The sequence below is a fragment of the Neolamprologus multifasciatus genome, chromosome 12 (assembly GCF_963576455.1).
Source record: "Neolamprologus multifasciatus chromosome 12, fNeoMul1.2, whole genome shotgun sequence".
Lineage (NCBI taxonomy): Eukaryota > Metazoa > Chordata > Actinopteri > Cichliformes > Cichlidae > Neolamprologus > Neolamprologus multifasciatus.
Window position 1 is genome coordinate 19,015,960 of NC_140450.1, and position 12,592 is coordinate 19,028,551.

Consider the following 12,592-nt stretch of genomic DNA (forward strand, 5'->3'; position numbering starts at 1 on the left):
ATTTCAAAGTCAAGTGAACGCTACATTATAGTGAGATATTGTGTAATGTGAAATACTGTAAGCAAATAAATAAACAGCCTAATTCTTGCTAAACCTTTGACTCTGTTTTTTTAATCCAACTGTTTTTTGCAGATGAACATAAAACATGTTGTTACTTTTAGTATTATTATTATTATTATTATTATTATTATTATTATTATTATTGCACTAAATACATTTTAAATAAAGGATACTTTGATATACATTCTACTGTAAGGTTGGAAATGTGTTTTCTTCACTCTGAAATATCTTTTGAAATGCATTTTGGTTTGAAAAAAAAAAATTCTATTTCAAAAATATATTTTTTTGAGCATCACAAATACAACATATATTTACTATATATTTGAAATATATTTTGGCCAGGAAAAATGTATTCTATTACCGTATGGGCGTGCTGCCCCTAGTTAAAATATTATACTCATATTTCTAGGAATACAGGACTATTGCAGTTCTTAAAGCAGAGACAGACAAAATGAGAGCATTTTGCTTATTTTTTTTAAGGGGGATGGACGTTAACATAGATATTTAGCCATAACACTACAATATATTCCCCACAAATCAAAGTCCAACATTTTCTTTATTTAGTTTTGATCAGGAAACAAAAAACAGGAGTAAAAATAATAATCTATTGCTCCTAAAACAGTAACAGTTATAATATTCATCTAGCATTGCATATAGTATTTTTACAACTGCAAGCATTGCTGGAAATGTTGCCTCACACACTCAGTTAGGTATGCTTATGTCCACATCACTATCCAGCAACATTTGTCACCAACAAATGGACACAGCTGGAAGGAAGATAGAAACAGCTGCTAAACATTTTTCCACCCTTTTTTCCTAGAATTCTATGATTTCTTCCAAAATCATGCTCACATTCCCACTGCTACCTGGTTTTGTAATTATATGCTTTGTTCAATTGTCACCATGTAATGTATTATGATAAAGTCAGGCACAGGCTGTTTGCAGAAGTGGTTAAAGGATAGGTTAACAAATCGTTAGAAGTACTGAACAAAGTGATGGTAATTTATATGAGAATACTGTTACAGATATATGCTGATTAATGATTAATTGATTATCTGCCATTACTACCTCCTGCCATGCAGAATAAAAACAAAACACTTTAACTGAAATTGTTTTGTAATAACTGTCTTTTTTGTACCTGTTTTTCACTTACAGCACAGAGGCATATCTGACTGGAAGAACGCTGTGTACACTGGTTGTGTGACTGGAGGAGCTATTGGCTTTTGCGGTATGTAACTTACTTTATTAACTTACATTACAGCAAACTTATGCATTTTGTCCACGTGTTTATTTTTCTGTTTCGCAGCTGGTCTGAAGGCTGGTGTTTATTCTCTGCTGCAATTAAACATGACTTGCGGTGAAGCTCTATGGAGTGGCTCGATGTGGCCCAGAGAAAGAAGACTCGCGTTGTGAGTTTGCTAACCCTGATGTTTCCCTGCACATCAAGGATTGCTGTTAAAGAAAATTGAAGTGTACTGTTCAAACACAGGGATTTTAAGTGGCACCACAGTGGGTTAAAACAAACAAACAAACATAAAAAAAGACATGTCAGTTTTTCCTGTGACTTTCATATTGTGGACAGTTAGAGCAAGGAATGCCAATTTCTCATGGTGAATCTTCAAAGACAGAGCAGAGTGGGTCTGCTTCAGTGGCGCACTGATCAGGTGATGAAAGCTGAACTTGTGTGAATTTCACTCTGGGTTTGTAAGAACTCAGATGAGCAATGTTCTGCCTGTAAAACATTGGTTTGATGTGTAAGTAACTAATCCACACCAGGATTATTTATAATAAAAGCATTTTTTTAAATTGTGGATTTACTACTTTTCCTTGATTATTAAAGGACTACAACACCCAAAATAGTCATTACCTTTGCTTTAATTTTTTATTTTTATTTTTTATTATAGGGAAAGTAATCTTCAGGAAAAGTTCTCCAGGCTTCTTGAAGGACATTCAATTCAATTCAATTCAATTCAATTCAATTCAATTCAATTCAATTCAATTCAATTCAATTTTATTTATATTGCACCAAATCACAACAACAGTCGCCTCACAGCACTTTATATTGTACAGTAGATCGTACAATAATAGATACAGAGAAAAACCCAACAATCATATGATCCCCTATGAGCAAGCACTTTGGCGACAGTGGGAAGGAAAAACTCCCTTTTAACAGGAAGAAATCTCCAGCAGAACCAGGCTCAGGGAGGGGCGGCCATCTGCTGTGACCGGTTGGGGTGAGAGAAGGAAGACAGGATAAAGATTCTTCTTTGGCTCTCGGAGGAGGCGGATGCACTTTTTCTCCTCTCCCTTATCTTCCCTGCTTATGTCCTTGTCTAGTCTCGTGGTTTTTTTTGTATTTTCCCTGGAACATTCTCTCACAGTCTGTTCTCTAAAACATTAAAGAGGAATTATGTATTGGATCAACTTGTCCCTAAATGCAATTGACACCCCTTTCTCAACGAGAAGTTTGGGCTTGGGTGAGCCTGAGTGCTGAAGATATCTACCTATTCGGAACCATGGTAACAGGGTTCTGGCTGATCGGAGCTGGCTTGGCCCTGACTTATCAAAGAATTAAGAAAGCGGAACCGGCTGTTCAAACCCCCACAAGGCTGCCCGCTGGGATTGGAATGATGGGAGAGGCGTGAGTTTCTCAAAATGGGCCCATTGAGTCAGCATGGATAAGATCTTGGAGAGGCTACGGCTGCTGTGAATACTCAACAAAACACCCTGAAAACGACTGTGTTTAGTCTGTTCCTTCCCATTCCATGCAAGGCCACCTGGGTTGGCTGGAAGACTGTTTACTTCGCCTGGCAGGGCGAAGGACACTGTCTCAGCTGAACTATGGACACGCACACACATACATATACTGATACTGATAAGCACTCACCGACGCATCACCCTCCCTACCCGGATCCAACGCCACCTCCAACGCTTACCTCCCCTCTGATGTGGACATCGGGTCAGTTGGAGGCGCAGTTGAAAGATTGCAGCGGTCCCAGATCAGATGTACACACTGGAACTCTTTCCCATGTTGCTTGTCTGTGTTTATTGTGCTATGGTGTGTTGATATCTGTGCATTCCAGTATTATCCTTTTGTGTTACACATTTCGATGTTTTTTTCCTCGCTACCTAGCCTGACCTGTCTCCCCAATGTGATGTTTGTGTATTGTATGTACGGTCGGCAAGGTCTGTCATCTCAGTTGTGGGCAAAAGACCTGCAACTGACAAATAAAAGCTATCTCATCATCATCTCTCATTACATGCATTCAAAGCTCTTCTTTGGATGTTGGCTGCCTTTCCTTCCCTTCTCTGTCAAGATGATCCCACTAATCACTAATGTTGAGGTCCAGGGTTTGGGGAGGCCAATACCCAACTGATAGCATTCCATAATGTGTTTTTCTATTTGAAGATGGTGGTGTTGTAAATGCTATTGTATAATTACGTTAGCACAATGGTGATAGGAAGGCCCCAACCCCGCCTTCCTAATGTGGGAGCCAACCAATAGGACCACTCCCTCCATGTCTGCGACCAGTGAGACCACAATCATCCCCATCTAACAAGGTACCAGTGATATAAGACACATATGATGCTTTCCACTTGTATGCATAATCATACTGGGTCACAGGTGGTATAAGGGAAGTCTGGTAAACAGGTCCCCGGTGGCAGGAAACTAAGTCCGTGGGTCAGAGGGGGCCAGCCGAGATTCAGTCTCTGAGCATGTTACATGTAGGACACTGGGTTCTGTGTTCCCTCTGTTTAGTTTCTGCCCATGTGTTCCTTCTGTTCTCTGTCTGTTACTGTGTCTCTGAGTCCAGTCTGTGCATTTTCTGTTTTATTTTGAAGGTCTGTGTCTTATGTCAGTGTGTTCAGTTTTGTGCTCTCCCTGTCTCGTCTGTGTAATCAGTGTCAGCCGTGTCTCCCAGCTGTTTCCTTTCAGTCCTGTTCTCCTCTTGTATTTAGTGTCTGAGTCGTCCCCTGCTCGTCGTTCTTCATTCTACTCTGTTTGTTCTGTTTGCCCGGTTTCCTGTCTGTTGCTTTCCCAGTTTAGTTAGTTTTCTGTTCAATCGGCAAACTCCCAATAAAGACAGGTGTTTTGACTTCACGTTTGTCTCTGTGATTCCTGCTCTTGGGTTCCTGCCTGCCTTCACACAGCCATGACATTTTCTTCTTTTCTTTCTGTTATTTATCTTCCTTCGTTGAGTCTCTGTTTCCTCCTTTTTTGCTTTGCAGTTTTTCACTTTTTCCTTTTTATTTGTTTCCTGTGTTTGTTCCTGCTGCTTTTATTGGATGCAAGCTCCTCTGCAGAAAGAAACACAATGTAGGACACATGTAGCTTTGAAAGATGGGAGCAACACTGACTGTCCAGCTCAGCTCAAAATTCAGTGTTTAGACATTTTTCTAGCTCTCCCATCTTCTTCTTCTTCATCCTCCTCCTCCCTTGGTCTCCTCCTCGAACCGCCTGGTACTGGGTTGGGGGGCAATAGCACAGGAGCATCCTGGCTATTGTCTCCATCGTCATCACTGTCATCTGTGTCACTATCAGTAACACTTTCAGTGTCGCTTTCAGATCCCTCATCTTCCCACCACCACCCCATTTCGTCAATAATTGGATCTTCTTCTGCTCCATTATTGTACAAGGGTCGTTCTATTTCTAGAGGTGGATTTCTTTCTCTGTAATCTCCTGCTCCCATCTCTGCTGAATTAATGACCAATGGTCGTTCTATTTGTTGGGGTGGATTTCTTTCTATGTTATCTCCTACTCCCATCTCTGCTCCATTAATGAACAAGAGTCGTTCTATTTGTTGGAGTAGATTTCTTTCAATGTTATCGCCTACTCCCATCTCTGCTCTATTATTTTCCCAGGGTCCTGCTATTTCCTGGGGAGGATTTATTTCGATGCCTCCTACCGGAACATCAACTGCCTCCTCTTGTTGTGGCAGTTGATTATCAACTAAACCACGCAACTGATCGATTTCCAGCCAGGGGAACATCATGTGAACTGCTATAAGATTTCCCTGTTGCAGCAATGCCAAAACCAGCTCATTGACTGCTAGCCCTACACCAACATGGTTTTGTTCACCATCGTCATGGTTTTGTGAGCCGTCTCCTCTATCCATTTTTGGAAAACAGTCTGCTTTAATAGACTGGAGGAAACTGGTCGGTACAGCTGTCAAACTTTAGCTGATTGGTATAGAACTTTTAAAATGTCCTTGAAAAGGAGTTTAAATCTCTTTAGCAAACTGTTTAAAAACACGGAGCAAATGTGAACTAATCGCAACTGATTGCTGTGAGGAACACTGCGAACTTCAGAGATCAAAGTCAAGATTTTGATTGGTTGTGCTTTGATCTGACTTGTGTGACGTCATGGAATTTGGTTCATTCTGATGACGTTCAACGTTCTGCTGATGAAAAAATGTCGCCGGTGACTGAAACTTTTACAGGTGAAGCATTTCCCACAAAGCCTTGAATGAATTATAGTGACAGAAAGGGGCCATAAGATGGCGCCATTTTTCACGTAGTAGATACCGCCTGTTGGCTGTTTGGTTTACGTTCACACCACTCCATGAGTATTGTGCATAAAGCATAAATTGTCAGTCGACGGAAGTTGCGTCAGCACAACAACAACAACACGTACCGGGACAGCGAAGCAGCCGGTAAGTCCGCTATTTTTTATGGAAACTTGCATTTCTTTTATGTTTACGGTAAGTTATAGACTCTAAGACGCTCCTGGACTTAGCTGAAATTACACGAGGCTGAATAGTTCATTCAACTCTTACTTTAGGGTAAATGTTAGCTGCGCGCTAGCCAGCATCTAATGCATTACGCCCATTTCTAGTCTTTTCAAGTGGCTACACCTGATGATGGCGACACTAGCAATTCGTGTTATAAATCCAGATGCCCTTGCACATCGTCAGCAGGCCGGGTGAGAAGTATGGTCTTCACCAAACCTCCACAGGAGCTGCTCAGCCGAGTCGCTGCCTTCACTCAGGCACAGACGGTATCCACGCCCCTTCACGTCTGCAGTGCCCGGTGGTGCTTTCCGTGGCTCGTTACAAACGATGTGACATATATGAAGTTGTAAGTGTATCGTGTATTTAATATCGTACTAGGCAGATTTACTGCACTACCATTTACTACACATTTGCCTGTGTATGGCTATTGTCAGTAAATGTTGCTCATTGTAAACTTTCTTTAAGTGTGTAACATTCACAATGATACTGTTGATGGTAACGTGTATGATTCCAGCGTACCTGACAGGCACTATTGACTTTTTGTACACAGTTGATTATGTAAAGCCCCTCGCATTGGATTCATAATCAAGTTCACTGATTGACTACCCTGCAGTGCTGTTTTCCTGTATTCCTGTTTCATCCACTTTAATAAAGTGTCCTGTGTTATAGTAACAGTGAGTTGTGGATTCACTTAATGAATGCCTAAGTTGGGCTTTAATCTGCCTTAGACTTACTGATGTTCTTTGAATCAGCACCACAATAATCGTAAGGGCACTGACAAAACATACAAGTATAAATAAATAAAATCTATTGAAAGAGAAATATGTTTGATATGTTTTTATTAAGTTGCACACAAATAGCATTCTCTGCCAACAGGCTCAGAAGACAAAACTATGTAGAAACTGTGGAGGCAAATTTATTTTCTCATGTATTAATCACATGTTTAATCATATCACATTAGTTATAGTAATATCACTTTCTCACTTTACTATAGTAAGAGCACTCCCATCAGCAGTTTACATGCACGTGCAATGTTAACACAGTGAGAACATTGTAATGGGAGACGTTAAACAGATAGTGGGATGATCCTAGTGTTTCACTGGGATGCTCTCCCCACATTGCAATGTGTTTATTAAACCCACTTCAAATCAAGCTCACTGGGTGTGTTGCAGGTTACTGTTAAAATTTCCATAACAAAACACATAACAGACCGGAACCACAGAAGCAATGTGTACAAGCAGGTGGCAAACACAAGTTTTTGAAGTATTTGTACAACACATGCCTCTGCAACAGCTTCAGTGTTTCCTGGAATTGATTTGGAAACAATAACAAAGCTATTATCTATCTGTTATGACAGTCAAATTTCCCCCAAATAGTCTTGGTTGAGGTCGAGTGACTGTGAAAGGTATATGATCACAACATTTTCATAATGAACTATTCAGTGACCCATCTTCAAATATTTTGTCACAGGACAAACATAATCTCTCATAGCATCTTTGTCGTGATTTTACAACTCTTTGACCTTTGACAAGTGGACCCTAACACGGCAGCAAAGTGCAACAATGTCTCTTCGTGTACGGGTCAAGAGTTCAGGGTATGCATTTAATTTCTTTCATGTCTGAAAATGACTAGTACAATCGTCTCATCGGGGCAACCTAAAAGACTCCTTTTATGGCTAGTCTCTGCACATCATAATAACACAGAAGAGAAGAAAGCAATTTATTCTCGATTGCTGTTAATTTCAGGGGAATTTCCAACCTGTTTTGGTTCAAAAGAGCCAAAGGAAAATCCTCATCAATGTTAGAGCGACAACTACATGCTTTTATTGCATGTGCACTGATAATGCTTACTGTCCTGTCATTTATAAGCCAGTCAAAATACATAAATAACACATTGTGATCATGCTGAAGACCACAGACAGCAGTTCAGGCGTCCTGCACTTAGACTGACTCGAGTCAGTCTAAGTGGGACAAGGAATAGAAATGCTGTACAAACCCACATAAAGAGGGGTATCTGGTCACCTGGGTTGGCCTATAATAGATGTATTGGGGTTCAAAACCACTGAAGGATTTTAAAAATAATTCTGTGCTGAACTGGGAAACAAAGAAGTGACTTCAGTAATCAAATAAGTGACTTCAGTAATGGCAACAATAGTTATTCATTTTTGTTTTAAAGGTAATACTGTTCGTTATGTGTGCGGGCACACACATCACACTGTGGACTCTGTGGAGAACAAATTGCGTTAGATACCACGAAATACGTTTAAAATTCGTTGGCATGCCAAGCAAAGAGCCCTTTGTGAAATGCTGTTTATTTGCCATCTGACGATATCACGTGGAGTTGCGTCCTGCCACCTGTAGGGGCGCTGTTTTGGAAACCCCCATGCGTCATATGCTCGTCAAATGATCGTTTGGAGGTTGATCAAAACAACCCCTTGATACCTGACCAAACAGGTTTATCCACTAAGTGGGGGATGAACAGCTGGGAAACAGCTGCTGACAGGATTACCAGGCAAAAATCGGTCTAATTTTAGTTGACTGTACTTTTTTAGACATGATTTACAGGGAAACAAAACAGAAAGAGTAGAACAGAGATGAGTGCACTGTGATAAGGGATTGTCATGGTGACCAACAATGCGGTGACGAAATGATCCTCGGTAGAAATAATGGTCTCAAAGTGAAAAAAAAAAACAACCTTACCATTACATCACCACCACTCTCAATCCTTCACACTAGACGGGTTGGAGCCATGCTTTCATATTTATGCCAATCCTGACTTTACCAGCTGAATATCACAGCAGACATCGAGATTCAGACCAGTTGTCCAATAAAAACTCCAGAGTTGCTGAGCCTGTGTGAACTATGATCAGTTTCCTGTTCTCAGCTGACAGGACTGACACCTCCTGCACCTCGGTTGCATACCACCTAACAGCAACAAACGTAGATCACCTTTCTTCTCCATTCTGATGTTCGGTTTCAACTTCAGCAGGCGTTACTGGCCCTACCTACATATTTAAATGCACCTATAGTGAGTCTTTATCTTCCTGTTTCTCTCTCTGTTTCCTGTCAGCAACAACAAAAAAATCAAAATGCCCTGGAATATTCAACTTACAATGATTTTTCCAGAATGGACAGTGGGGAAATTTCGCATTTTGAGGCAAGCATGGAAGAATATTTTCTTCAGTGGTTTAACTTCTGCTTGCAGACCCTCTTCCATAGACCTCGACTCACTGATCAGTGCCCATGTCGTTCAAAATCCAAGTTTCAAGGTTGTGAAATTAGATGTGAAGACACATCTTCAGGAAACAACTTTGGCATGTTTTCAAATGCCGGAAAACTGAGACAATGCAACACATTGTTATGTTTGCTGTACTGTAACTCTGTGTTTAATCTGCACCGAGCTTAGACTAAAGCAACTAAAAAAATAAAATAAAAATGCTGCTATAACATTTTAAATACTCGACTGGAATTATATTAAAATGTATCTAGTAAAATACATTAGTTTATATGACTGAGAGTCTCATAAACTTTAAGAATGACAGTCCCCCTCCCTCCCTTCTTGAGCTGTCACGGACACAGGAAATGCGAAGAGACATAAACTTGTATTGGAAACTTTATTCTCTGTAATCAGTGCAGGTAACATGTATTTGTCATGACAGAGTCCATAAAATGCTGATTTGTTCGTTGTGCCAAATGAAAACACAGATTTGCTAACTTGTTACAGAACACATAATGAGAACAGTGAATAAAAAATTAAAATAAATACAAGATTAGTCAAACTTATTAAGATTCTATAGTATACATTTTTTTCTGGTGTATGAATCATGTTAAAAGGCCTCAGCCTCCTCTCAGACGCAAAGTCATGTAGATGGTGCTGTGGTTTCTGACGTTGTAGTCCTCCAGTTTGCCATCCTGCATCTCCCGGCTTTCATGAATGAGCCTCTGCTGGCTCGCTGGCACCCTCTCTCTCCTCTCGACTCTGTTCTTGAAGTTGCTCACAGTCTCGCCGGGTTGGATGTCATAGGTGCTCATCTGTCCCTTTTCATTTTTGAGGAACACCTGGGTGGGAGCAGGTTGAGGAGGCTCGGTGACCAGCAGGGACACCTGGGAGCCGTGCTGTAAACCGTAGTAGCTGATGGGTTTGGAGTCGTCGTTGAGAGGGGTCCTCTGGCCGTTTATGAAAACCAGCGTCTGCTCCTGGGGGTTGACTCCCAGCATGCTCTGGATTTTTATTTTCAGAGAGCCAACTGTGTCCTGTGGGTTCACCCTCACGGTGTGGGACCCACCCACCATAGTGATAGTTATATCCATGTTGGCTGTAGTCTGAAAGAATACAAAAATAGTTCCTTATAATACAAACGCTCAGGAAATAAAAGACTTTTCAGTTATTTCTCACAGGCGTGTTCAGTTTCCTACCTTGCGATGGCTTATCGAGGCAAAACAAACTTCTCCGGAAACTTGAAGTCTTCAGTCGTGCTCAGGTAAACAATGATGCTCACACAACAGCTGAGCGGCTCAGCTCAGCTCTTTATATACACTCCCGCTCAGCTGATCAGCGCCCGCTCACTCACTTAAGATTCGTTTTTCATCTCTGCTGTAACAACTTTCGGTTTCTAGTCTCCAAACATCACGCTGCAGTGCTATGGTGCTTGGGGTGATTTGATCAGAGACTATCCTTCTTTAAAAACAAAACAAAACAATTCGACCAACCTACAAATTAAGCCACGTGCAGCGGTCGTGCGTCAAAGGGTGTATTCGGTTAAGAAATATGGAAATGTCGATTTTTGAGATCTCGCAGATTAAAATAAATTATGATTTTGTTTAATTTTGAACACAAAGATATGCATTTTTTTAAATTAACATTTCCTTTTTGCTGTATACCACTGGATTGCTAACTATCAGCAGATTACTTCAAAAATGAAGAAAACTTCTGTCTGTATAGGTGCACCGAGGCAGCAATGTTCAAGCAACAGAACTTGACCGAGAATCAGCACATTTGTAAGATTTCTTCATTGTTAATGGAGTTTATGAGAGCTATCGCTATGTCCAATGAAACTTAGCACAGAGAACTGTTCTTAGTTAATTTGTGCATCGAATTTTTCCATAATTAAATGTTAATGGTAATTTTATTTATATGGAAAATGTCACAGCAATAAAGTCAATGTGCTTAACATAAAAGATATCATAGACATCATAGGCATCCTATGATGCCATGGACACACACACACACACACACACACACACACACACACACTGTAAAAATAACACTGATTTGAGTCTGCTTTGGAATACGCACACAGTTGTAACTGACCTCAGGTCAGCGGGAGGCTTGTTCCAATGACGACAGTAATGTCAGCACCCTCAGCACTCTTCATGGTGAATTCACTTCCAGTCATTCTGTGCTGAAATGGAAGTTATAGTGATGTCAGTACTGGGTAATGTGTATGTAAGGACTGGCTGCTGCATTCTGAACATGCTGAAGTCTTCCTACTCAGGATTTGGATAGTCTTGCCAATTTAATGGATTAAATTCTTTTATAAATCCAAATGTCAACTAGGTACTGCTAACAATACTCCAGTGTCAAACCACACTTCTGCAGCAGTGTAATATAAAGAGCCTTGGATATTAGTAAATATATCCTTTGAATTAAGGAGACGGGCATCAGCCACAATATTTAATTTTGAGTTATTAATTTATTGTTTCAAAAATGTTTGCTTTCAGTCATAAATGCAGGAACACACGTCAGATCACATATATGATATAGTAAAGTCTGTGAGGGGCTAAAATGTGTACAATTCCTATAGTGTATTGAATTTTGCAGCAGAAATAGCGACCCAGTCTTCCATTGTCTAATTTTAGTGAACGTGTGAACTATAGTCTCAGTGTCCTGTTTTTTACTGACAGGCTTGGACCCGGTGTGGTCTGCTGCTGCTGTAGTCCTTCTGGTTCGATGAGCTGTGTGTTCATAGTTCTTCTGCATACCTTGGTTATAAAGACGGGTTGTTTGAGTCACTGTTTCCTTCTTATCAGCTCAAAGCATGTTGATGATGTTTAAATGTAGTGACCTGCTGCTATGTGACTGGCTGTTTAGATATTTGAGTTAATGAACAGCTAGGGGCCCACTGAGTGTTTGTATCTCTCTTGATCTTTCAATGTGTAGTCTATCACTGACTAAATGATTTTTCAGAAAAGACAGCAAGGAAATGTGTCAATTTTAAATGTTTATATCAGAGAATATTTTTCCGTGTTTTTCCTTAAATGGTTTAAGTTCTGTTTGCTGACTCTCTTCCATTAGACCCTGACTTAGTCTTCCAAAATCCAAGGTCTAAGTTTGTGAAATTAGTATTGTTATTATAATATTTTGTATTTAACAGGATGAACACTAGTTTAATGTCCAATAAACTTGCATAGCCAGTAGAAAAGCCTATCTGGCACCAACAAACATACCATGTTTAAAATCACTTAAATCACTTTTCTTCCACATTCTGATGCTCACTTTGAACTTCAGCAGGTCACTTTGACCAGATCTACAAGTTTTAAATGTAGATATGCAGTTTAATTCAATCTAATTGCTGCCGTGAGTTTGGTTCATTAGTTACTAGCAATAATACACCGTTGACCATACCTAATAATGTGGCCACTGAATATATTTCTCTTTCTCACACTCTGTAGCCTACCAGTGACTAAACACCAAATACTCAGAAAGTATTTTTCAGAAAGTAATAAGAGAATAGTTTTGCTCACATTTTTCGAAATCCTCCAAGTTTGTAAAATTAAATATGAAGATAAATCTTCAGGAAA

General features: G+C 40.1%; 1 protein-coding gene and 2 long non-coding RNA genes across 3 annotated transcripts; 2 read left to right on the forward strand and 1 right to left on the reverse strand.

Annotated features, from left to right (window-relative positions):
* The first annotated feature begins 357 nt into the window (after positions 1-357).
* On the forward strand, positions 358-4,389 carry LOC146506816 (uncharacterized). Its single transcript, XR_014877313.1, has 2 exons — positions 358-1,288; positions 1,367-4,389. It is a non-coding gene; the product is annotated as an uncharacterized LOC146506816 (long non-coding RNA).
* Positions 4,390-5,365: 976 nt separating this feature from the next.
* LOC146506817 (uncharacterized) lies at positions 5,366-6,464 on the forward strand. The gene is made up of 2 exons (XR_014877311.1): positions 5,366-5,475; positions 5,522-6,464. It is a non-coding gene; the product is annotated as an uncharacterized LOC146506817 (long non-coding RNA).
* A 2,917-nt stretch (positions 6,465-9,381) lies between these two features.
* LOC146506818 (polyubiquitin-like) lies at positions 9,382-10,503 on the reverse strand. The gene is made up of 2 exons (XM_085180927.1): positions 10,208-10,503; positions 9,382-10,114 (listed from the first exon to the last, which is right to left on the reverse strand). The coding sequence occupies exon 2, from the start codon at positions 10,100-10,102 to the stop codon at positions 9,629-9,631; it is 474 nt and encodes a 157-aa protein (XP_085037053.1). The 5' UTR covers positions 10,103-10,114; positions 10,208-10,503; the 3' UTR covers positions 9,382-9,628.
* Positions 10,504-12,592: the final 2,089 nt, after the last annotated feature.

Coding starts and splice junctions, on each gene's coding strand:
- LOC146506818 (XM_085180927.1), bottom strand. CDS start 10,102: ATGGATATAACTATCACTATGGTGGGTGGGTCCCACACCGTGAGGGTG.